This window comes from Mustela putorius, unplaced genomic scaffold (assembly GCF_011764305.1).
Source record: "Mustela putorius furo isolate JIRA1106 unplaced genomic scaffold, ASM1176430v1.1 tig00003969_pilon_pilon_pilon, whole genome shotgun sequence".
Taxonomy (NCBI): Eukaryota; Metazoa; Chordata; class Mammalia; order Carnivora; family Mustelidae; genus Mustela; species Mustela putorius.
Window position 1 is genome coordinate 1927888 of NW_025422112.1, and position 25276 is coordinate 1953163.

General features: G+C 35.4%; 1 protein-coding gene across 5 annotated transcripts in view; it reads left to right on the forward strand.

The window, feature by feature from the left end:
* KHDRBS2 (KH RNA binding domain containing, signal transduction associated 2) overlaps positions 1-25276 on the forward strand; it is a 628493-nt gene that overhangs the window by 78467 nt on the left and 524750 nt on the right. For all 5 annotated transcript variants that reach the window (XM_045070404.1, XM_045070405.1, XM_045070408.1 and 2 more), the window contains exon 2: positions 20811-20938. In XM_045070404.1, the coding sequence (XP_044926339.1) occupies positions 20811-20938 (128 nt within the window). The remainder of the gene's footprint in view (positions 1-20810; positions 20939-25276) is intronic.

The window sequence follows — 25276 nt, forward strand, 5'->3', positions numbered from 1 at the left end:
AAAAAGAGAAAATATTTCAAATCAAGTTAACCTCAAGCTTTTTAAATCAAGGACCAAATAATTATGTTGAACCTGTCTACCCTACAGACATCACAGTCTATTTTTGCATGATAAAGTTAGACTCAACACGTAGCAGAATTGGAAGAACCCTTCTGATTTGTTAACGAGAAAAAAATATCATTTGCTGATAATGACACTTCAAACTAAAAGTGTAAATGGACTTGCACAAGGTCAAGTAATGGAGTAATGGTACATGTTAATAATAATAGTGGTGGTAATTCCAAGTTTCTAGTCCTATGAGTATGATAAAATGGATATATTTTAGCTACTTATGTTTGGCATGGGAATTGTAATGAAACATGGGCTTCATGTTCTAGGATATTGTCAAATGATAATGTGTGACAAAGAGAAATTAGAAGCTTTTCAACTGTTATTTATGTCTTCATATATTTGAAAACGAAAATGTCTCTCTGACAATGTGACAGGGGAAATGCAATACAGTGACAAAATAGAAGGAAAACAGCAGTTACACCATGGGTTCCTTCTGAGTAGCTCTGAGTGTCTGTTAAGGAGATAGATCTCAAGATCCCGGTTTCCAAGTCTACAGTCAGCCACCTGTTCCCACTGCATGTTCCTGAATGACCAATGAAAAGAGATTGTTTCCTGGCACGTTGCCACAGAACACATTCTGCTTTATCATATGATAACCTGTTGCATTTGTGAGACCTATGGAATCTATGGCAATTAAATTCAGACTGCGTGCCGACCAGACGTTGGTACCTTTTCCTCAGCAACAGAGAATTCATTTCTCAAGGATTTACTGCTTCATTGGTGAGGAGAAGCAGAGGAAGGCAGACTCAAAGAAAATAAAGCATTTCTCACTATATCTAAAGATATAGTTGAAGACAGACCCTGAGTGTGTATTTTGTTCAGGACCACACCATGGTGGTAAGAGGCCCATTCATAAGATGATACCAGTCTATTTTATCATATCATTTGCATGGGAATAACTAAAAAGAGGAATAGGAAGAACAAATGGAAAGTAGATCATCTTAAGCACTATAGAAACTTTGTTTTTAATATGGCCCCTCATTGTTTGACCTGATTTAGCAGAGGAATTTCTCTCTTTAGAATTGGTTAAAGATGATTGGGGTAAAGGGAAAAGGTTGGTAAATTTAGAGAATAGAAATTACCACAAACACCGAGTTCATAAATTATATCCTGTCCAATTTTTAAAACAGCCCAACAAAGTAGGAAGATATATATAGATATTATCTATATATATCAATCATATGTTATATGTCATATAATATAAACACATATGTATATATATGTATGTATTAATATACACAGACATATATATTTGGAATCTCTTAATTGCTTCTATATACTTATGTCATAATTGGATAACTGCATATATCAAATTCAGCAGTAACATTGATGCTCTAAGGAAGAGGGCTTCCAACTTATATTTATGACATTTGTATATACTGCATATAAATTTAGCAAATTCAATTTGCCTTTGATAGTTTGACTTACTGAAATACACAAATAAGAAATTAGGCATGATCTGAATAAGAATAAAATATTGTTTCACTGTGATACTTGCAATTATTGGTCACTAGATAATTAACATTTGAAGATAGGATGTTACTTCGCTTTTTCTTCTTCCCAATAACTTACACACAATATGACATTCTTTGTAACGTTTGCTGAGTGTACAAAAGTATTGGACGAAGTAATTGTGCCCTGGAACATGATGAATGTGAAGCAGGTCATATTCAGTTCTATTTAAATACCTTCTGCTTTGGCATATTAGGAATTTTTAACTCCAGTGAATAATAGCTCACCTTTATTCAATTCAGGAAAATTGATTTTCAAACACAAGGAATACCTAATGTAATTAGACTTTTGAACATCTTGAAAATAAATTAATACAAATTCAAGCACATCTGGGTGTAGTATTTCTGTAAAATTAGTCTAAATGGTGAATAAGTGCTGATTTAGATAATTATCACAGTAAAAGTAGACTCAGGAAAAGGTCTTTTAATATGAACTGAACCAATGCTGATTTAATTTTTTTTTTATTAATATAGTGTATCTACAGGCAAAAGTATATCTTTGGCAAAAGTGAAGTCTCCTTTTTTCCCAACACACACACACACACACACACACACACACATATGTTCTACTCATGCTTTAGAATAAAAATAGTTGAATATGAATATGAGAAAATCAGAAATATCAGTAATGACTGCAGTCTGTGCCCACTTAACACTAGTAATACATTAAAAAAATAAAATTAATTGAATAAAAAATACTGACACCTTATTTTTCCATATTTTACATGAGAATATTATAATGCATAACATATCAACTCAAAAGCTTTAACCAAGGGCGCCTGGGTGGTTCAGTGGGTTAAGGCCTCTGCCTTCGGCTCAGGTCATGATCCTAGGGTCCTGGGATCGAGCCCCGCATCGGGCTCTCTGCTCGGCGGGGAGCCTGCTTCCTCCTCTCTCTCTGCCTGCCTCTCTGCCTACTTGTGATCTCTGTCTGTCAAATAAATAAATAAAATCTTAAAAAAAAAAAAAAAAAGCTTTAACCAGTTTTCTAAAATAGAACCCAAATTACAGCTAAATAGCAATATATAAGTAACAATAACTCATATTTGATTGCAACATGCTTAAAATATCATATCCCACCTGGTCTCTGTCTCACAACTGGTCTCCCTGCCTCCTCTGGCTCTTCTACATAAGACTGCAGAATAGTCTTTTAAAAACACAAATCAGATCCAGAATCTATAAAGAACTTAGCAAACTCAACACCCAAAGAACAAATAATCCAATCAAGAAATGGGCAGAGGACATGAACAGACATTTCTGCAAAGAAGACATCCAGATGGCCAACAGACACATGAAAAAGTGCTCCATATCACTCGGCACCAGGGAAATACAAATCAAAACCACAATGCGATATCACCTCACACCAGTCAGAATGGCTAAAATCAACAAGTCAGGAAATGACAGATGCTGGCGAGGATGCGGAGAAAGGGGAACCCTCCTACACTGTTGGTGGGAATGCAAGCTGGTGCAACCTCTCTGGAAAACAGCATGGAGATTCCTCAAAATGTTGAAAATAGAACTGCCCTATGACCCAGCAATTGCACTATTGGGTATTTACCCTAAAGATACAAACGTAGTGATCCAAAGGGGCACGTGTACCCGAATGTTTATAGCAGCAATGTCCACAATAGCCAAACTATGGAAAGAACCTAGATGTCCATCAACAGATGAATGGATCAAGAAGATGTGGTATATATACAGAATGGAATACTATGCAGCCATCAAAAGAAATGAAATCTTGCCATTTGCGACAACATGGATGGAACTAGAGCGTATCATGCTTAGCGAAATAAGTCAAGCGGTGAAAGACAACTATCATATGATCTCCCTGATATGAGGAAGTGGTGATGCAACATGGGGGCTTAAGTGGGTACGAGAAGAATAAATGAAAGAAAATGGGATTGGGAGGGAGACAAACCATAAGTGACTCTTAATCTCACAAAACAAACTGAGGGTTGCTGGGGGGAGGGGGTTTGGGAGAATGGGGTGGGATTATGGACATTGGGGAGGGTATGTGCTTTGGTGAGTGCTGTAAAGTGTGTAAACCTGGTGATTCACAGACCTGTACCCCTGGGGATAAAAATATATGTTTATAAAAAATAAAAAATTATAAAAAAAAAAAAACACAAATCAGATCAAAGCCACGGTAAAATTCTTTGAACTCTTTGCATCACACTTAAAATAAAAATTCAGTATCATGGTGTATCATCTGTTGTTTCATAATAAATGACCTAAAAACATAGCAGCTTAAAATGACCAACATTTATTATCTCACAGTTTCTGTAGGTAAGGAATTTGTGTGAAGCTTGGATGGGTGGTTCTAGCTTAGGGTCTCAGAAGAAATTGCACTCATCTGAAAGTTTTCCTAGGAACAGAGTGTCTGCTTCCAAGATGTCTCCTGTGTATTACTATTAGCTGCAGGCATCTAGAATGTGGGACTCTACCTAGCGCTAGTTGAGTGTCTTCTCCATGACAGGGCAGTTATTTCCTCTAGACAAATGATCCAAGAAAACACGGAGGAAACCATAGAGTTTTTCATGATGTAGTCTCCAAAGTCATACACCATCACTTCTGCCATGTTTTATTCATTAAAATTGTGTTACTTCATCCACACACAGGCTACAAGTCCTTCATATTACTCCTTCTAACTCTCTCACCTTATCTAAACTGTCCTTGTGATAGTTGTCAAGAACGCCAAATTCTTTGCAGTCTTAGATGCTTTGGACTTGCTGTTCCCTCTGCCTAGAAAACTCTTCCTAGATGTTGATGAATTTAACCCCTCATTTAATTCAGGTCTCTGATCAAGTATTAGTGTATCCAGGAGACATTTCCTAATCATCTCTATCAAATTTCACACCCCTCCCACCATTTTCTGTCATTATGTTTCTTTGAAACATTTATACCCACTCAGATTCTGTCATAATTTACTTACTCACTTACTTTCTACTTCAATTCTATAAGATCCAAGGGGGCAGGGATTCTGTCTGTCTGCATTACCATAGTTTTTTGCATTACTGGAATGGAGCATGCTGCACAATAGGCTCTCAGTAAATATTTATTGAATGAAAGAGTTAATGGGTGAGAAGATGAATGATTCATTTCATGGCTAAGAACCAGCAAGCATAAATATGTATTCTGCTTTTGTTTTGTTGAGTGCAACTTCGTGTGTGTGTAACCTAGCAAGAACTAAAATAAAAACATTGAATGCATCCAAAGAAGGGCAAACCCAAGATTGTGCATGGATATATTTGGAATGAGTAGCGATAAAATATTCTATTCCTTTTAAAAGGCATTAATGTTAAACCTTAAGACTTTGTGTCTGGCAGTTAACTAGGTTGAGAAATAAAAACTTGACCTCTTGCCTTTTGTGAAGTACCACGGCTTAGTGTTAGGTGACAACACTATCCCAAAAACACATTTTTGATGAGGTCTCAACAAATTAATTCTATACCTGTTCTTACTATCACTGTGGGATTATGTTTCTCATACTTTGTCATTTTGTCCTATTTCTCATTTAAATCAATGCCTATGACATTTTAAACATGTACATAATGGTACTAGTCTGGTAAAGGAAACAAATATAAATACTGGATGTGCACTCAATAATTAATAATCTGCCTAAAGACTAGGTGTAAGCCTGTGGTAGTGTTGTCTGTCATGATGTCTTCTTTTTTTTTTTTTTTTAAGATTTTATTTATTTATTCAACAAAGAGAGAGAGATCACAAGTAGGCAGAGAGGCAGGCAGAGAGAGAGGGGGAAGCTGTGCAGAAAGCCTGATGCGGGGCTTGATCCCAGGACCCTGAGACCATGAGCCGAAGAGGTTTAACCCACTGAACCACCCAGATGCTCCATGATCTTTTTTTAATAAAGATTTTATTTATTTATCTTAGAGAGAGATTATAAGTTTGGGGGCGGGATGGGCAGGAAATGAGAGAGAGGAATAAGCAGACTCTGCCTGACCAGGGTTCAGTCTCACATGATCTGAACTAAAACCAAGACTTGGACGGTTAGCTGACTGAGCCACCCAGGCACCCCATCATGATCTTTTAATGATGGAAAAGAAAAGAGTTCAGTGAAACCTTATGTCCAGCCATCAAAGACAAGTAATAAAATTATAAGAGCTAATAATAATAACTCTTATTATGTATCAGGTATTATAACAAATTATTTTGGATAAACTTCTTTGACTCATTTAATCCTTACAGCAGTTTTATGAAGATATTATACCATTTTACAAGCAAACAGTGTGGCACAAAATTTCTAAGTAAACTAAGTGAACTCAACTAGTCCATGTATAGGATCATTGCCTATCACATAGAAAATTCTTAGAAAGGAATAGGTATCATCACTCTTGATGCTGAGTGTTCTACAACAAATAAGTAACAGATACAATTCTATATTATGAAGTTATGATCTTGAGAATATACTAGAATGTGCTTCCTAAGAGTTGTTTGCATTTTAAGGTAGGTTGGAGGGTGGATAGGAGGGAACAGATGAAGCCCAGAATGCTTTTACATGACTTGTCCAAAGCCATAGAGTTAGGGTGTGGCCTTGTGTTAGGACTGAAAGGTAGTTCTGATTGAACTACCTTTGAACATGTAGTACATGATTTGAATCATAGGAGTTCACAAAGAGAGAAATCCCTTTAAGATACTCTGTACTCCATGGGGAAGAGGAAATGTGAGCTGAGGCTTAACAGTGGTTGGAATTTAGATAAGTAGCCAGGAGAGGGCAGCAGGTAGCTATCAGTAGTTTCACAATTTTAGTGACTTCAGGGTATTAAAATGAATTAGTAGTTAAAATAGTTTGTAGTCTTATGGTTACTCTTGTTGAAAACAAGTAGTTGCATTATTTATTTATTTATTTATTTATTTATAAGTAGGCTCCACACTGGGCATGGAGCCCAGCACAGGACTTGAACACAGGACCCTGAAACCAAGACCTGAGCTGAGACACTTAATTGACTTAATTGACTGAGTCACCCAGGCACCCTTGGGTTGTTTTTAAATCAAGTTTTACAGTTTCTGTTTCTGTTTCAATTATCAAATTACTTTTGTAGGTACTTAAATTATTTGCAGAACTTTACTACTGATTTATCATTAGTAAATCGGAAATAATTGTTCATGCCTTCAATAAAAAGGAAAATATTATGCCATGTTTTGCAATATCCTCTCATCCCTTAAGACCTTTTGGAATTCGACTACTATTTACTCCCTCTGCTGATCTTGATTCTGAGAGATCCATTATTTGCAGCATCTCTTTTGCTAGCATCATTATGCACACATAAAGTTCCCTTCTTATTATTTAAGCTTTGTTTTGTAAGAAATAGCCCATTTCATTTTACCTTGGTGGGAAACACATATTTAGGACATAATTTCTTCTTTTATCTAGTTAGTCATTGGACTAAGTTCACAGATGTGAAAACGAGTAAAATAAATCTGCTCAGACGTTAAAATATAGAGGGAGACAGATTTGAAACATTATAATATCAAAAAATCATAGTTATTGCCTAATTCCCATAATGTCATTTGATAGATTTGCTTTCCTTTAAAAAAAAAGGAAATTTTGCTTAAGATTGTGTAGCTAGCAGGTGACAGACCTGCTTTTAGCATTCAGAGTTAACTCCAAAGACCAAAAAGAGAGCTTACAGAAATTTTGCATTAGTAGAGACTGTTGGCTTAATAATTAATTTTTAATACTGAATATTAATTTTAAAATAAAATGGTACTTATCACTTATTTCTGAGGTGGATTTGAGGCAGCTTATAATAAAGCATGTACAAAATAAGGGTAAAAATGCTATCACAAATTTAATAATCAAAAAGTTGTAAAGAGGGTGAAAAGGAAGAAGAATTACACAAGAAATCTTTATCCTAGGCTAGTTAGAAGAAGGTAAGTTTTCTTTAAAGACAACTCAGCTCTGAGCTTCCTAGAAGCAGGTGAGACAAGACATGAACCTTAGTTACCCACTCCAGAAGATATTTTATATAAGAACAAGTTGCTACATGGTATTTTTTAAAAGATTTATTTATTTATTTTAGAGAGATATAGAGAGAGAAAAAGAGAGAGAGAGAGAGAAAGAGAGAAAGCACGAGCAGGAGGGGCAGAGGGAGAGAGAGAGAGAGAGCGAGACAGAATTTCAAGGTCAATGTAGGGCTCTATTTCATGACCCTGAGATCATGACCTGAGCCAAAACCAAGAGTTGGATGCTTAACCAACTGAGCCACCAAGGTGCCCATGATAAATGATACTTTTAAGCAAAGTCTGGCTCTTTTTAAAAAAAATCATTTTTGTTTGCATTATTAAATAAAAGACTACACTGAGAACTGCTCTTCTTGAATTTTTATTTATTTTTTATTTTTTTTAAAGATTTTATTTATTCATTTGACAGACAGAGATCACAAGTAGGCCGAGAAGCAGGCAGAGAGAGAGGAAGGCAAGCAGGCTCCCTGCTGAGCAGATAGCTCGATGTGGGGCTCGATCCCAGGACCCTGAGATGATGACCTGAGCTGAAGGCAGAGGCTTTAACACACTGAGCCACCCAGGCGCCCTCTTCTTGAATTTTCAAATCCCCCCTTTTTCCTATTGTTCTCCTTCTTGTATTTATAGTATATATTACATTAGCTCTTTGAACTCCTGTTTGTTTATTTATTTGAAAAGGGAGATAATTGTTACCCCATGGAGTTATGCTGCTAAAAAAAATTACATATGTCAAAGTAACATTGATATTTCCTCACCCTTTCTTTGGGACTGAGATTTGAAAGTATATATATATCTTTCTGATCAATAGCAACAAAGCAAATTTTGTGCCAAATCATTTCCTCAGATTCTTTTATAGTTAATGTTAAGTTTATGTTTCACAACAAACAGTTGTTATTTATGGTCTATTTAGCCCTTCATTCTAGACTTAGATCTTTAGAATTTTAAAATGCAGGAATCCTACTGCATTATAGAATGCTGATGTCTAAGATTTTACATGGGGATTCTAAAGGACGATGGAAATTACTCTATATTTCACTCTTGTATTCTATTACATTAATTGATAAAAGCTTGGTTCTGCATTCAAATACAAACAGCAGAAAACATTTCTGCTTAGCAACTTAAAGGGTATAATTTGAAGGTGAAATAAGTAGGATAACCTTTGCTCAGTTTTATAACGTAAGTGTAAGTTGTTCATGCCTCATTTATAATAAGGACTTCTAATCACTAGGCAGTTGAACATTATTTGTATTATAAAGTCTTTTTGGAAAATACCCATAAATAAAAGAATTTTTTACAGCCTCTTATTGACTTTTGGTTTTAGACAAAGCACAAATTTCAAAATAACTCAATACTGGCATCATTCCCCATTGTTATATTTAAAGGTCATTTGTATTTTATTGGCAATAACTTGTTTTCCTCCCAGGCTAATTCTATGTTCTTTGCTTCAATATATAATACAATTATACCTTGCATGTAAATGTTCTTTTCTCTCATATTGCATTAAAAATTATTTTCAAAGTCTAACTGGAAAGTAAATGTATCTTGATTCTTTAAAATATCACTAGAGCTAGAAGTTATTTGAATTTTAGAACTTTTAAGTACTTGGAAGAGCATGTATTTCACTCATGAAAACATTTAGGCACACAAAATAAGTTAAGTATAACCATGTTCTTTGTAATTTGTTTGACTAAGAACATTTATTATTATTTAGTATATAGTTTTAACAAGATTGGTTATATGATTTCTTGGTGAAATAAATCAGCACGTGTGTGTACACTCACGCACACGATCAATGTTGTTGCTAAGATCACTTATTTAGGGACTGTCATTTATTTTTCCCTCTCTCCCTTCATTTCTTACCTATAGTTAGGAGAATATATCTTGCTTTCAGGATTTATCCTAAGTCTCATCACTAGTGACTTTTCAACCTCACTCATGTATACTAAGTCTCCCTCATTATTTCATGGATTTTACTCTTTTCCTTCTCTACTTAACCCTCCATATACTCTGTGAGGTAGACTATAATTCAAGAGTATTTATTCCCCAATGGACATTGGGGATGGTATGTGCTTTGGTGGGTGCTGTGAAGTGTGTAAACCTGGTGATTCACAGACCTGTACCCCTGGGGATAAAAATATATGTTTATAAAAAATAAAAAATTTTAAAAAAAGAGTATTTATTCAATTAATGAAAGACTAAATTCATTGCTCACATTGATTAGCTTTGATAGAATAATTCACATTCATCATAAAGTCCCTGGATCATGCAAAGCATATTCCTTGAAATGTCTGGGAAGTAATGAATTTATTTTAGAAAGATCACTTAAAATATGCAACTGCCCAATTTTTAAATATGGTTTTAAGAGAAAAGCTCATTTATGTTAAATAACTGATTTTTCATGAAACAAGATAATTGTGATTTCCCTGTTATTGTGTAATTATATGTCATTTTGTTTAAAAATATGAATCTCTATAATGTGCCAGTTACAAAAATAAGTTTAACCACAATAAAATATCTTGTAGAAAGCATTGCTATATAGACACAGCCTAGCACATCAATTTTATGGCTACTGATTTTTCTAAAATCTTAAGCCAGCTGTATTCTGGAGGTCAGAAAAATGCTATGTAGAAGTATATGGGAAACCACTGTTAAATACTCAACACCCAGTTTAGAAAGTATGAGTTATGGGCGCACCTGGGTAGTTCAGTTGGTTGAGTGATGGACTCTTGGTTTTGGCTTAGGTCATGATCTCATGGATGGTAAAATCCAGTCTAGCCTGGGTTCCATGCTCAATGGGAGTCTGCTGAGGGATTCCCTCCCTTAGCCCCTCTCACTATTGGGGTGTGTGTGTGTGTGTGTGTGCGCGCGCGCGCATGCGTGCACGCACACACGCACCCACATGGTCTCCCTCAAAGTGGACACATAAATATTTTTAAAAAGAAACTGTGAATTATGACTTCAGAAGAAATCATATATTATTAAGAAAGTGACTGGAATGTGGAGGTATGAATTCACACGTTCAGATAGAATCCCCTTCATTGAAATTTTATTCATATTTTCAGGATGAGTTTAATCTAAACTTTAAAGGATTTGACATTGTTTATACTTGCAGCTATAGAATATAATAAACTACAAATATAGGGCAGATACTAAAAATATTTTTAAAACATTAGCAAAATGAAAAGCCTTTCCCTTTTTTTTTTTTTTTTTAAGATTTTATTTATTTGACAGACAGAGATCACAAGCAGGCAGAGAGAGAGAGAGAGGTGAAAGCAGGCTCTTGAGGAGCAGATAGCCTGATGTGGGGCTCGATCCCAGGACCCTGGGATCATGACCTGAGCCGAAGAGAGGCTTTATCCCACTGAGCCACCCAGGTGCCCCAAAGCCTTTCTTGATACATAAGAATTACACAATATAATTCTTCAGTCCAGCAAGTTGCTTTCCCTCTTTCTCTGTAATGCTTTCTTAACCTGGAAATCAGTTTCTAGATCCCTCTTCGGTGAAATTTTGCCTTATGGCTCTAGTGCAAACATTGCTTTGGTCCTTTTAAATTTATTATATAATAATGAGAATAATAATAAAAACAACAATGCTTTTGACAGACACCTAAGCACCTTGCTCATATTAATTTAGTTAATTCTTACAATACACCAAAGATTCTTTCCTAATTTCTGTTATGCCCCAATAATGGGTCCATGATTAAAGGAGCGAGATTGACACAAAGCAAAGGTCAAGCAAAGCTTTATTTTGCACCAAGCATCAAGAATCAGACCCATGGTCAAACAGACCCGTTGGGGCTGCCCTTTACAGAGAGGACGACCCCTCCCTGCTTTCCCGACTAACTTTTATAGCGCAAAGGCCATGTGGTTTGGCCTGACCTCACATAGGTGGCTAATTGAATTACAATTCACCCCATGGTAGCCATAGAAACTAGCCCATCACCTTGGTAGCTATTAGACAGTGTGCGCCCCCACTGATCAGATATCTCCATCTGGCTTGACCCATCCTTGTATTTGAGCTTTATTACCTGAGGCTGGTTTCTGGGACTTATTTTTAAGTAAGTCCCCTGGGGGAAGGGGAGCAGGGACAGTTTAAGTGTTAAAAAACAATGTTATTGTTTAACCTCAATGGAAGCCTCTGGCTAAAATATAAAAATATAAAATAGGTCCTTATATTTTCCAGGTGTCAAACTGAGGCAGACATTTACTGCTCATATTTTAAAACAGTGTTTTGTCTTCTTGCTTTCTGTGTGTGTGTTTGTTTTTTCAAAGATTTTATTGATTTATTTGACAGAGACAGAGAGAGATCACAACTAGGTAGAGAGGCAGGCAGAGAGAGAGGGGGAAGCAGGCTCCCTGTTGAGCAGAGAGCCCGATGCAGGGCTGGATCCCAGGACCCTGAGATCATGACCTGAGTTGATGGCAGAGGCTTAACCCACTGAGCCACCCAGGCGCCCTGTTTGTTTTTTAAGCCCGAGTTTTAACCACTGTCTGAAACTAATTTTGTAGCAATTACTTCTCGTCCATTAAATCTTGCATTATTGTTTATACCTCTCAGCCTCAAAATCGATCTCTCTCCTTCTCTTTTCCACCCCTTTTCCCTCTACCTCGCTTCCTCTTTCTGCCTATCCCTCTCCCTCGGATCAGCACATTGAGCTAGTCACAGTCCTCAGTTCATGTGACATTATCATACAGTTCTTTTATGAAACAGTTTCTTGAATTGTAGTTTTTAGTGTTTCTTCAGTTTTATTGCTTTAGTTTTCAACTTCTCAGAGCTCCAGGTATATACACCTTGGTCATTACCTGTCTTTTATATCTTTCATGTTCTCTCACATCTTTTTAACTTTCTGATTTGATAGTGGTGCTTAATTCTTTCCTCTGATTTTATTTCTTTTCTTTTGACCATTTAGTCTTTTTTTATTTCTAGTTTTTCACTTATGAATTAAACTCTTTCTCTCTCGTTCACTCCTGAGCTTTGATAGCTCTTTATACATGTTCCTCTAATTTATTGGTTCTTACATAATACATTTCTATTTCTGATACATATGCCTCTTTTATTACTTTTGTACATTCCGTATCTTCCCCTCATTTAATATATATTTTCTACTTTGTTATGTTTCTCTCCTGCTTTCACGTTCTGTCAATATATTATTTAGTTCATTTTCCTTTTTTGTTTTCTTATATAATATACTTGTATGAGGTTCAACACAAACTGTTTCTCTTTTTAATGTTTAAATGAGAAAGTTTTGCCTGTGTTTTTAGGAGATTTCTCTTGGAATAGTCTCTTCAGCTGGGGTGTCATCCTTGCCTTATGCTCCTTGAGGACTTTGCTTGAAACAATTTTTCCCTCTCAGGAAGGGACTTATTCTTGAAGAAGAACATTTTTGTTTTCTGAGATTCTGAAGTGCTTGTGCTACTATAGTACTGCCAGCTTTTTCCTCAAGCATTGTATAGTCTCCATTGTTTAGGTTTTCCTCATGCGTTATATGGTCTCCATTGTTTACTTCACAATCACTCATCATTTAGAGCTTGTGTGGTCTTGTCCCAGTTTTTTGTTTTTCTTTCTTACTTTTCAGATCACAGAGAATTCTACATTACAGGTCATCTCTTCTTTTGAGGATAAGTACTTGCTTGAAATTTCTGTGTTCCAGGGCTCTTGGAGCTATCTAAATTTTCTTTTTTTTTCACACTCTACCTTATACAGGACCTAGTAGAGTTCCTACTATTTTCGGTTTTTTCAGAAACCCACTTTTTGATAGGGTTCTTATAGATTGTCTGGATTGTGAGGATGTTTTCAGAGTTTAAGGTTTTTTGGTTTTGTTTGTTTGTTTTTCTTATTTTATCCTCGGCATTTGTCTTGTTTCTATCTGTCGCGAGCAAAACCCCTGCGTCCGGCCAGGAGGTCGCAACGTGTAAAGAAGAGATAGAGAGATGGATATGATGTAACTCACTTGATCTTTATTGGGACGAGGTCCGCACCACTATCGTGGCCCGGTCATGGTCTGCTGACGTTGTTACAGAGAAGGAGACGTCACCTCACAATCTAGACAGAGAGGTCATAGCAGAAGTTGAGACTGAGAACCAGCGAGTGGTTGGCAATGAAACTGTCGGGGGGTGTCGGTAGCACCGGCGATGATGTTCTCCCGACAGGGAACTCGCTTCACCTCAGTCCAACCCGATGCCTCTTTATATACTGTGCTAAGTCTCCTTCATAACATATTACATCACCTATTTTTCTCATGCTTACACACCAAAAACATACACACGTCGTAAACATGTTTTGGTTTACGATATTTCGCACAAGTTAAAATATTTACAACTTGTTACTCCGCGCTAATCTTATCACTACACGCATATGGTCTAGGCTTACTTGCTATGTGGTTAGTTTGTATTTTGCCTGTTTTTCATTTTTGCCTGTTTTTCATTTAGTAGGGGTTTGCACTTACTACATATTATTTATTTATTTATTCATTTATTTATTACACTTTATTTATTAAAGGTTCGTACTCACTACACTATAGGAGAATTAGGTGAGGTTAAAAATCTAAGCCATTGGGGATGCCTAGGTGGCTTAGTTCGTTGAGCATCCAACTTTTGATTTCAGCTCAGTCATCATCTCAGGGTTGTGAGATCGAGCCTTTCATGAGGCTCCTCGCTCTGTGAGGATATCTGGTTGAGAGTCTCTCTCTCCCTCTTCCTCTTTCCTACCCATGCACTCTCTCACTCTCTCTCAAAAAAATGGAATGAATAAATATTTTTAAAAATATAGGAGCAGTTGGGTGGCTCATTTGGTTAAATATCTACTTTCAGCTCAGGTGAAAGTAGGTGATCTTGGGGTCCTTGGATCAAGCCCTGCGTTGGGCTCCCTGCTCAGTGGGAAGCCTGCTTTTCTTTCTTTCTCTGCCTCTTCCCCTGCATGTGTACTTTCATTCTCTCTCTCAGTCAAGTAAAATAAAATAAAACAAAAATTAAATAAAAAATCTAGGTCATTGGAGGGAAATGGAAGTCATAGAAATACATCTTTTCTGTTTGTGGGAATGTTCCTACCATATTTTATGGAACAAAACAGTAGAGTTTGGTCAAATTAAGTATGTGCATAATTTAGGAACCAAAATTCCACTTATACACATATTACAAAGAAATTCTTGCACACTTCTTTCATTCCAAGTTGAGCCCAGTGTAGGAAAAAGATCACATTGATTTACAGCTAACTTTCAACCCAACAGTAAAGAATATATACCCATTCCTGGTAATGTTTATAAGCCCTGACCAAAAATTTACCCACTAAGAATTCCTTCATTGAAGTCTAAAATTTAGGGGCACCTGGGTGGCTCAGTGGGTTAAAGCCTCTGCCTTCGGCTCAAGGATCCTGGGATCAAGTCCTGCATCCGGCTCTCTGCTCAGCAGGGAGCCTGCTTCCTCTCTATCTGCCTGCCTCTCTGCCTGCTTGTGATCTGTCCATCAAATAAATAAATAAAGTATTTTTAAAAAATCTAAAATATAGAAGTAATACTAACAATGCAATTAAAAAAAAAAAAGAGATTAGGGATGCCTGGGTGGCTCAGTCAGTTAAGCATCTGCCTTTGGCTTAGATCATAATCCCAGGGTCCTGGGATCAAGTCCCACATTGGGCTCCTTGCTCAGCACAGAGCCTGCTTCTCCCTCTTGCTGCCACTCCCCTTGCTTGTGCTCTTGTCCCTCTCTCTCTGCCTAATAATAAAGTATTTTAAAAAAAGAAATTAATATCAAAGTAGACTGGCTTTGGACATTTGGACATTTTTCTTATTTTATTTCTTTTCAGTGTTCCAGAATTCACTGTTTATGCACCACACCCAGTGCTTCATGCAATACGTGCTCTCCATAATACCCACCACCAAGCTCACCCAGCCTCTCACCTCCCTCCCCTCCAAAACCCTCAGTTTGTTCCTCAGAGTCCACAGTTTGTCGTGGTGTGCATCTGGACATTTTTAAAAGTGGTATTAAACACTAAACAACATTTTGAGAGTAACAAAATGAAATTGCCAAAATTCTGCAAAGATATTATTATTGAAACACAACTAATCAGAATAGACAGGTATAGCTGAAGAAGTTTTCTAAAGAAAATTCATAGCATTAAATACATTAATCAATAAAAATATAAAAAAGAAAATGAATTAATATGCAAATTAAAAAGTTTTATAAAATAAAATAAACCAAGAAGAGACAATTAAGAAATTATATGCCCAACAAAAATGAGGGAAATGTGAAACAAAGCAGAATTAAAAATTCCCTTCAAAGTATCTTCTTACCTGAAATCTACAAAAATCACTAACCAATATGAAGGAAGATACAAATAAGAAGAAGAAATCCTGTGTTTGTGAATTGGAAGACTTAATATTGATAAGATGTCCATAATACCCTAAGAAACCTACAGATTCAGTGCAATCCCTATTACATCTCAATTATTTATTTTTTTTATTTTTTGCAGAAATAGAAAAAAATTCTGAAACATGTATAGGATCTCAAGAGACTCCAAATAGCCAAAATAATTTTGAAAACAAAAGACAAATTTCAAGTGTCACACATCCTGTTTTCAAAATATGAGACATTGTAAAAAAATTGTATATTATGTGTAATACATTACACACACACACACACACACCCCACATCTTTATTCATCAGTCCATGGACATTTGGGTTGTTTTTATAATTTGGCTATTGTAAGTAATTCTGCTGTAAATATCAGGGTGCATGTATCCCTTCAAAATAGTATTTTTGTATTCTTTGGGTAAATACCTAGTAGTGCAACTGCTGGATTATAGGGTACTTCTATTTTCAACCTTTTGTGGAACTTCCATACAGTTTTCCAGAGTGGTTACACCAGTTTGTATCCCCACCAACAGTGTAAGAGGTGGGGGGGGGGGAGAGAGAGAGAGAGAGAGAGAGAGTCAAATCAAGAAATAGACTCTTAACCATAGAGAATAAACTGATGGGTATCAGAGGGGATGTGGGTTCAGGCATGGGTTAATTAGGTGATGAGGATTAAGAAGTGTGCTTCTGATGAGCACTGGATATTGTATGGAAGTATTGAATCACTGTATTGACACCTGAAACTAATATTGCACTGTACGTTAACTAACTGGAATTGAAATAAAAACTTTAAAAAAAAATCCAAAACTGAAACAATATATCTGTATGTATGTGTGTGTGTGTGTGTATTATATGATGTAACCCTAATGATGACCGTGTGATACTGACATGAAGACAGAAATATAGACCATTGGAACAAAATACAGGGCCCAGAAATAAACCCTTGTGTATATAGTCTAATGTTCTTCAACAAGGGTGCCAAGAACATACAATGAGGGAAGGACAGTCTTTTCAACAAATAGTGTTGGGAAAACTGGATCTCCACATGCAAAAGAATCAAGTTGGAGTCTTGTCTTAACACCATACATAGAACCTAACCCCAAATGGATTAAAGACCTAAAACTATAAAACTCCTAGAAGAAAACATAGGGGGAAAGCTTCAGGACATTAGATTTATCAGTGATTTCTTGGATATAGCCATTATCAAAAGAACAGAAAATATCAAGTATTGGCAAGAATGCAGAGAAATTGGAACTCTTGTGCACTTTTGTTCTGAATATAAAATGGTGCAATCATGGAAAATAGTATGGAGGTTTCTCAAAACATTAAAATGGGATTGCTATGTGATCCAACAGTCCCACTTCTGCATATATATCCAAAATAATTCAAAGAAAGAGCTCAAAGAGATACTTCCATCCCCACATTCATCAAAGCACTATACACTGTAGCTAAAAAGAGGGAGCATCTCAGATGTCTATTGATGGATGAATGGATAAAGAAAATGTACTATGTATCTACAATGGAATGTTATACAGACTTTAAGAAGGAGGAAATCCTGACACATGCTACAACATGGATAAACCTTGAGGATATTATGCTAATTGAAATAAGTCAGTCGTTAAAGAGCAAATACTGTGCTATTCTACTCATAAGAAGTATCTAATGTGGTCAGGCATAGAAACAGATAGTGAAAAGCTGGTTGCCAAGGCCTGTGGGAAGGGTATGGAAAATGAGAGTTCAATGAGTCTAGAATTTCAGTTTTGCAAGAGGAAAACATTCCAAAGATATGTTGCATAACAACATAGTAGACTTATCACTATTCAACTGTACTCCTAAAATGATTAAAATGGTGAGTCCTGTCATGTTTTTTTTATTATAATAAAAAAATATTTTCTCACTATAGCTTCTAGCTGACTAAAATGCCAGTGGATGCAAGGTGAATACACCCATGACCAAAAGTTAACTCTGTGGTAATGTCATACTTTTAGTACTATGGAGAGAGCCCCTAAAAATAAGACCATGAATGCTTTAAAAAATTCTTGAACGAATATGGACATTAACAGATAAAACATGAAAGGAGAACAGAAAATACTAAAATATGTGTAGTTTGACATTTAACATAAGCTCACCCTAATGTAGAATATGTTTTCCCAATAATATGAAGCTAAATTTTAAGAGAGACCATATAAACAAGTATAAAACAATTGTTCAACTCCTCTGCACAAAACTGTTTAGTTATTGCTAGATGATAATGGGTGCCTTTAAATTTTTATTGATACCTGTCCCACAAAAAATGTGCATTAATGATGAAGTAAAGAATTATTTTAAACTAAAATTTAGAAAGGAAAGGTGTTGTATACATTGTTTTCTCTGGTTTTAAATCAGGCAAATTTGGCTTATACCATCCTATGACTATGCATTTGACAAATATAATTACTGAGCTATTAGTCATGTAGATATGTCAAGAAAGACAAGATAACTCCTTGAAAGTATCAGAAGGGCAAAAAGATGTATCAACATTTCTAAAAGGAAAGTGTAGAAATGAGCAGAAAAAGCGTTGAAATGGTATTTTATTCAGCACCATTTCTTGATGGAAAATTTATTGGAATTAATCACTGATTGATAAAATTACAAACATCTGAAAATGCCAAGGGTAGTAGTTTTGTAGACAACAAATAATGACAAACAAATTCAGTTTATTTTATGGCAGAGTGACAAGGGGAAACCATACGTTTAGTAGAGTGGGGATTGAGTTGGTCTCTTCTGTGTGCCTCACATTACAATCGCCTCAGCAAAACTAGGAAGTATAGTATGAGATAGGATCATTTACGCAGAGGGCAGTGATCAGAAGTTCACTGTCAGTATCAGAAGACAGAATGAATATTCTTTCTTTGCAGTTGTCAGAGTTCTGTATGTAATAATTATATAAGGGATTGAAAAGCCTGAATAGAGAATGCTGCTTGTTTGAAAAAGACAGTCAGTTAAAGTGGCTTGTTAATAATCTGGAACAGAAAAGTAAGAATCTGATGCCATTGTTCTTAGTAGAAATTAGAGACATACTGCCTATAGCTTCTTTTCAAGCAGTACAGTTTAAGATAATTGTCTTTAGGAAAATTACAGCATATACCTGAAAAAAGTGATTGTAAATGACTTTGTGCAAACAAGGCAGTGTGGCATTCATTCCGCCAATCTGAGGAAGCAATGTAATCTTACTTCAGAAAGATTTTTAACAATTCCACATGAGCCAAATAAATAGTATGCTAAAAGATTTCCGTTCGGAAAGTTATAGGGATTTTATGTAAGGTATGTGAAATCATTTTGGAAAAGATGCTAATTACAAATAAAATAGCAAAGAACAAAGCTGTTAGATGCAATACAGTATTCCTTTTACCTCCAGAAGTAGTCAGATCTGTAAAAAATAATTGTTCAAAATGCAATATAAATTAGCATGAATTGAGAATTTCCATACTTAATGGGTATCATCACCTTTCTTTTACTCCAAAATTACAGAAACAGAATGCTTTTGCCCTATATCTAATAAAACTAAAAAAACAAGCAAAAAAATCCTGTCTTAATAGCTTTATTTATTCTTTATCCCCACACATAAATATGCATGTGTATGTTTTTATATATATATATATGTGTGTGTGTGTGTTCATTTTCTAATTTCTCATTTTTTGCATCAGAATATAGATTCCATGAAAACAGAGACTTTTTTGTTTTCTGTTTTGTCTGTGGTACCCACAGTAGCGGTTTAAGAATCTTTTTGGAATAAACTAATTTTAAAAAGAGAGAGTAGATAAGTATTGTACATTTGCTCAGAAAATATCCATTTTGGGAATAGTCTCATAAGGCAATAGTAGTGATTCATTTTAAACATACGGACAGATAATTTCATAATGATGAATATGAATGATAGCATTTACAGATTTAATCCTTCGAAAGACTTTGCTGTGACCCCCTTTTTAATTGCCTTTAAGTTTTGTTAGAATATAAAATAACATGCTATTTATCTTTACTATCCAATTAGATAATGGATGATTACTATTTTCCAAACTTTTTGTAGGAATAATCCCGAGTAAAAATGAAACATGTAACCTTAAAATATATTTTATTCTATTTATTGTCCCTAGGAAAGTTATGTTCATTTAGATTTTTTTTTATTGTTAAAGGGCATATATTTTTCCTTGTGTTTTGTTTGAAGATGCTAAAAATTAACTTCTTCATGGAAGACAGTCGCATCTTCAGTGCTAATTTTTTAGTTTAAGTTGACAGAGGACATTTTTTTTTTAAGATTTTTATTTATTTATTTGACAGAGAGAGACACAGCTAGAGAAGGAACACAGCTGAGGAAGTAGGAAAGGGTAAAGCAGTCCCCACCCCCCACACACACACCAACACACTGTGGAGCAGGGAACCAGATGCGGGGCTTGATCCCAGGACCCTGGGATCATGACCTGAGCTGAAGGCAGATGCCCAACAACTGAGCGACCCAGGTGCCCCCCCCCTTTTTTTAAAGATTATATTTATTTACCTGTCAGAAAGTGCACAAGCAGGGGGAAGTGGCAGGCAGAAGGAGAACAGGCTCCCCGCCGAGCAAGGAGCTGGATGTGGGACCAGATCCCAGGACACTGGGATCCTGACCGGAGCCAAAGGCAGATGCTCAAGGACTGAGCCACCCAGGTGTCCCAAAAGAGGTCATGTTATGTATGGTAGCAGCACGTCCATAGCTGTTAACAGATGTTTCAAGTCTATCAAGGGTCTTCAAAATCTCTTTTTAAGAAGTCAAGTAATAAGAATACTCATATTTATGATGACTACTCCTTTTGCTTACTGTTTTTTCTTTTTTTTTTTTCAGAAATTGAAAAATTTCAAGGTTCTGATGGAAAAAAGGAAGATGAAGAAAAGAAATATCTTGATGTCATCAGCAACAAAAACATAAAGCTCTCAGAAAGAGTATTGATTCCTGTCAAGCAATATCCAAAGGTACTGCAATATATGCTCTGTTCTCATGGAATTAAGAAAAAAATGATAAACATATGACCTGATGTTTTATTCATTGTCTTTCATGAATTAAATATTTAAAATTTCATTATATTAATATACACAAATATATGATACTGATACAGAGTAAAGAGAAGTCTTTGAAAGTACACCGATATGAACCGTTTTCACCTAAAGACCGTAGCACTTTTATTCCATGAATATGGGAAGCATAAATAGATATTTAATTATTATTTAACATGTAAATTGTTCAACAATTTGTCCAAATATACATACTCACTTGATTATGTTTTGGTTCATGTTACAATATATATTCCTACTATAAAAAAGAATAGAAGTAATGATACCAAATATACAGCATTAGCCAATCCACAGGAAATTATAACCAGGAAAGTAATCTAGTCTGTATTAAATCCTTAAATTATAACCTCTAATCTTCTGTAGTCAGGGTTCATTTATAAAAATAATTATCATACTGTTGTCTTGAGAGTACTTTTTCACTAGGCATTTGCTTTTCCTACAAGATTTCTATCACCAGAATCCTGACATAGCATTCAATGGCAAGGTTTCATCACTTACACTCATAGATTCCAATGGGTAACCAGAGTTTCTTTGTTAAATAAATTAAGTATGCTAACAATGGAAACTCAGATTTAAGCTGGTAATTTACTTTCTGAAGAATGAATTTGAAACAAGGACCATGTAATTATCTTAATAATAAAAATTACAGAAATAAATGCTTTAGTTTACCATTGTCTTCTAATATGATAAATTTTAGTAAATATTATTAAGTAGAATGTTGTGTTTATAATTATTTCAATAGGAATAAATTGTTACAGCCCACCAAACCGTAAAATTTAACTTTCAGATGAGGTTTTTGGGCATGCAACTGTTTTGTTTTTTGTGTTTTGTTTTTTTTTTTAAGCTATATTTACTCTATTGCAAGAAAGGTGCATTCAGTAGATTTATATTTTACAATTAAATTTTTAAATTTATTTCATAATCATGTGTTTATGAATATTAAATTAGGCATAGAAATGGACATGAAATGTTTATTTAGTAATGAAATGTGGGAGAAATGTGGGTATGAAGAACAATGTCTTTTTAAAGGAATTTGATTAATCCATTATGAAGTACAAGATTCTCTAAGTCATCTATTTAAATATTTATATAACTTGATACTGTTCCTCAGAAGAACACTTGTCTATTCTCTCGATATGGGAAAGCCAATGACAGGCTCAGTATCTCTTTCTCAATAAAATGCAGCTCTGTATTTCTGACCAACTCAGGTTAGCCAGGTGTGAAAGGCATTTCAAGCCCTGGTGGTTCTTCAAGTGACAGCATGAGTGATTTTATAGTGAAGATTGCCATAGTCTATATTTGATGCATAATGATGAATATTGAAACAAGAACACTGTATATTGTCTAATTTTTGCGTGAGATTTAATTTCACAATTTATGGGAAGATGATCAAATATCAAAACTATTTGTATTAAAACAGACCATATCTCACTAGCAAGTTATTGTACCTGCTTGAATATTTAGAATCACAGAATGTTTAAGCTGGGACTAATTTTTGAAATCACAGAATATATAAAACTTTTATTTTCCAAATGAGGTAACTGGGAAATCAAGAATTACTCAAAGACATATCTTCATTTTGCAGATGGAGATAGCGAGCTTGCTGTTATTATAGAGTCTTCACTTTTTTGGGGACCCATTACATTTTTTAACTTGATAAGTAATGCTCACATTTTTTATTACTTATTCATGTAAAATATGGAAGAATGTGAGGAATGAGGGCTCCTAATGATTAGGACTTTTATGGAATATTATCAAGTAACAATTTATGCCTTAGAAAATTTGCCATTTTTAATTGATGAATAGAATACTAAATCACTTTAAATTATTTCTAAAGGGATGTGCATTTCATACATCAGTTATCACAGTGAGAGAAGTCTTAGAGCCCTTTTACAGAAAAAGGTACTGAGAAACGGAATGGAACAGAATCATCTATCAAGTTGACCTACATTTGTTTTCGTTTGCTTTTAGAGTATAGCAAATTAAAACCAACATTCTGAAAACCATGTTTTATTTCAAAACTGGTGATTCCCTCCCGCTGAGTAATTATTGCCCACCTCTCACAAAAATAGTGGTGGGGTTAAGATTACAGTCACTGTGCTTGCGTCGTATTGGATGGACTTTTGGGAGCTGTAAAGTATGTGGTGTGGTGTGATGCTGTGAACTGTTGAGCAGAGCACAACAGTATTTATGGATTTAGAGTTTAATCTTTTATAATAAAAAGTGATTTATCCCTCAGGGGGGTATATTGGAGAAAGACCCACTTTTCACAACTTCTCTCAGAGCCTTCTCTCCCCTTGATGCCTGCTGTCTGTTTGATCCGGTAATTAGTGTGGGAATGACACAGTCCCCTCCAACAAAGGGCAATAAATAACTATGGGACTTCTTGAGGAAATGACCTTATCCTGACTTTACTACATGACCTTTTTGGATAGATTGGACTTCAGTTAGTCTCCAGTATCAAGTTAATTTGCTGACTTAATTGAGTAACACAAGGAATTGAAAGACATTTAAGATTTTGAATTACAGAAAATAGAAAAATACTGTCAAACACTTTAAGAATGATTTATCTAGCTCTCCTGCTTACATTTAATCACTCAATTTGGGGAAAATATGTCATATCAAATTATTATAATAAACAGCTTTTCTTATTTGTTTTTAATTTTTTCGTTTGCAACAGGATTAGTCAAGAAATAGACTATACACATCTATTGTTTACATTCGCAGATGTTTCAGAATCGGTGCAATTATTTCTTGATAGTCAAGTCTCCAAGGAGACATGTGGCATTATGTCCCTCTGTAATCATAAGAGACTCACACAGAAGATCCTGGAGAGATTTAGGCAGAAAACTCATCATCGTTAATGTGAATTCTTTCTTCTTAAATCCACACATACTATATTTCATAGTCTAATACACACTTACTTTTTAAAAATTTTACCATTTCCAACTGGTATGTATATTAGAATCATTTTACAGTCTCTGTCGGGCAAGCAGTGGTCATAACTCATAACGAGTTGTCTATAAATTCGGTCCAAGTAAATTTGGCCATGCCTTCTTGCATCTAGTTGTTTATTGTATTGGAAAAATGCAGATTGAGTTTCATCACTATTTAAAATGACTCCAAAGATTGCGTTATGATTTAGTGTTGACATGCAGAGCTATATGACATATCCAAGAAAAGAATAGAACTGTAGCTAGAGTACAAATTTGGTACGAAGACAATATTTATCGTTGGAAGTAAGAAAAATTACATGATTTTATGGTCCTCCACCAACAAGTGCCTTATAGGACCTAAGAAACAAAGATACATGTAAGTGGCTAAGGCTGTATTCTGTTTTATTACCGCTAGACATGCAAAAGGACAGCGTCTCACAAGCGTGGGCCATGAGTGGATGGGATATGCTGGTTGCTTGCAACTATACCTATTTAGCAATCGAACCTCTCAACGACTTTTAAAAGTATCTTTTGATGTTTCCTTCAGAATCCTCTGAAATGCATCAGACCTTTCCTTCAATTAATTTTGCCTCGAGGCCCACTTTTTATTTCCCAACTTGAGTTGCTGCCAACTTTTTAAAGCAGTAGATCTCCAGGAGTGTAAATCGGCCCCAAATTTGGCCCCTTTTAAGATCAAACGCAGCTACGTTACTGAGTGCTGCTTTTCAAATCAATTCCTTATGTAGATTAATGCAGAAAATTAAAGTTCCAAAGATGTTCAAAAGCACCACACTTGCCCTATATTTTGGTTACCCTGCTCAGTCCCAGGGAGAGGGGCTGCCTTTGTGCCTGGCTGGAACCAGTCTCTGAAACCTGGCATGTCTTCTCACAGAGCTTGTTTCTTTCTTTGTGCTCCAAAAGATGAAACCCAAATCCAAATTCTTGATGAGTGTTATTTTTTCTAACTTCATAAGTAATTATCAGATAACTTTAAGAAGAGGAAACCCGGTATTACTAGCTGTGGAAACTATGACCGAATATCAGAGCCAATATCACATCCTACAATCTGGGAAACACCTCTCTATTTTTCTAAGCAATGTGGTTTTCCAAAAGCCACTCAGTAGCTTACATCTTAAAGCTGTTTTATCTTTACCAGACAGAGACTATTGCATCGCATTGCTTTTTTACTTTTCTAAAGGAAATGGAAGAGAGGATTTGATGCGGACTTTGTGATTTCAATTTCATTCATATCAGTTACCTAGTCTCTCACCTGTGAATGTAAATCTCAATTGGAAAATAACAT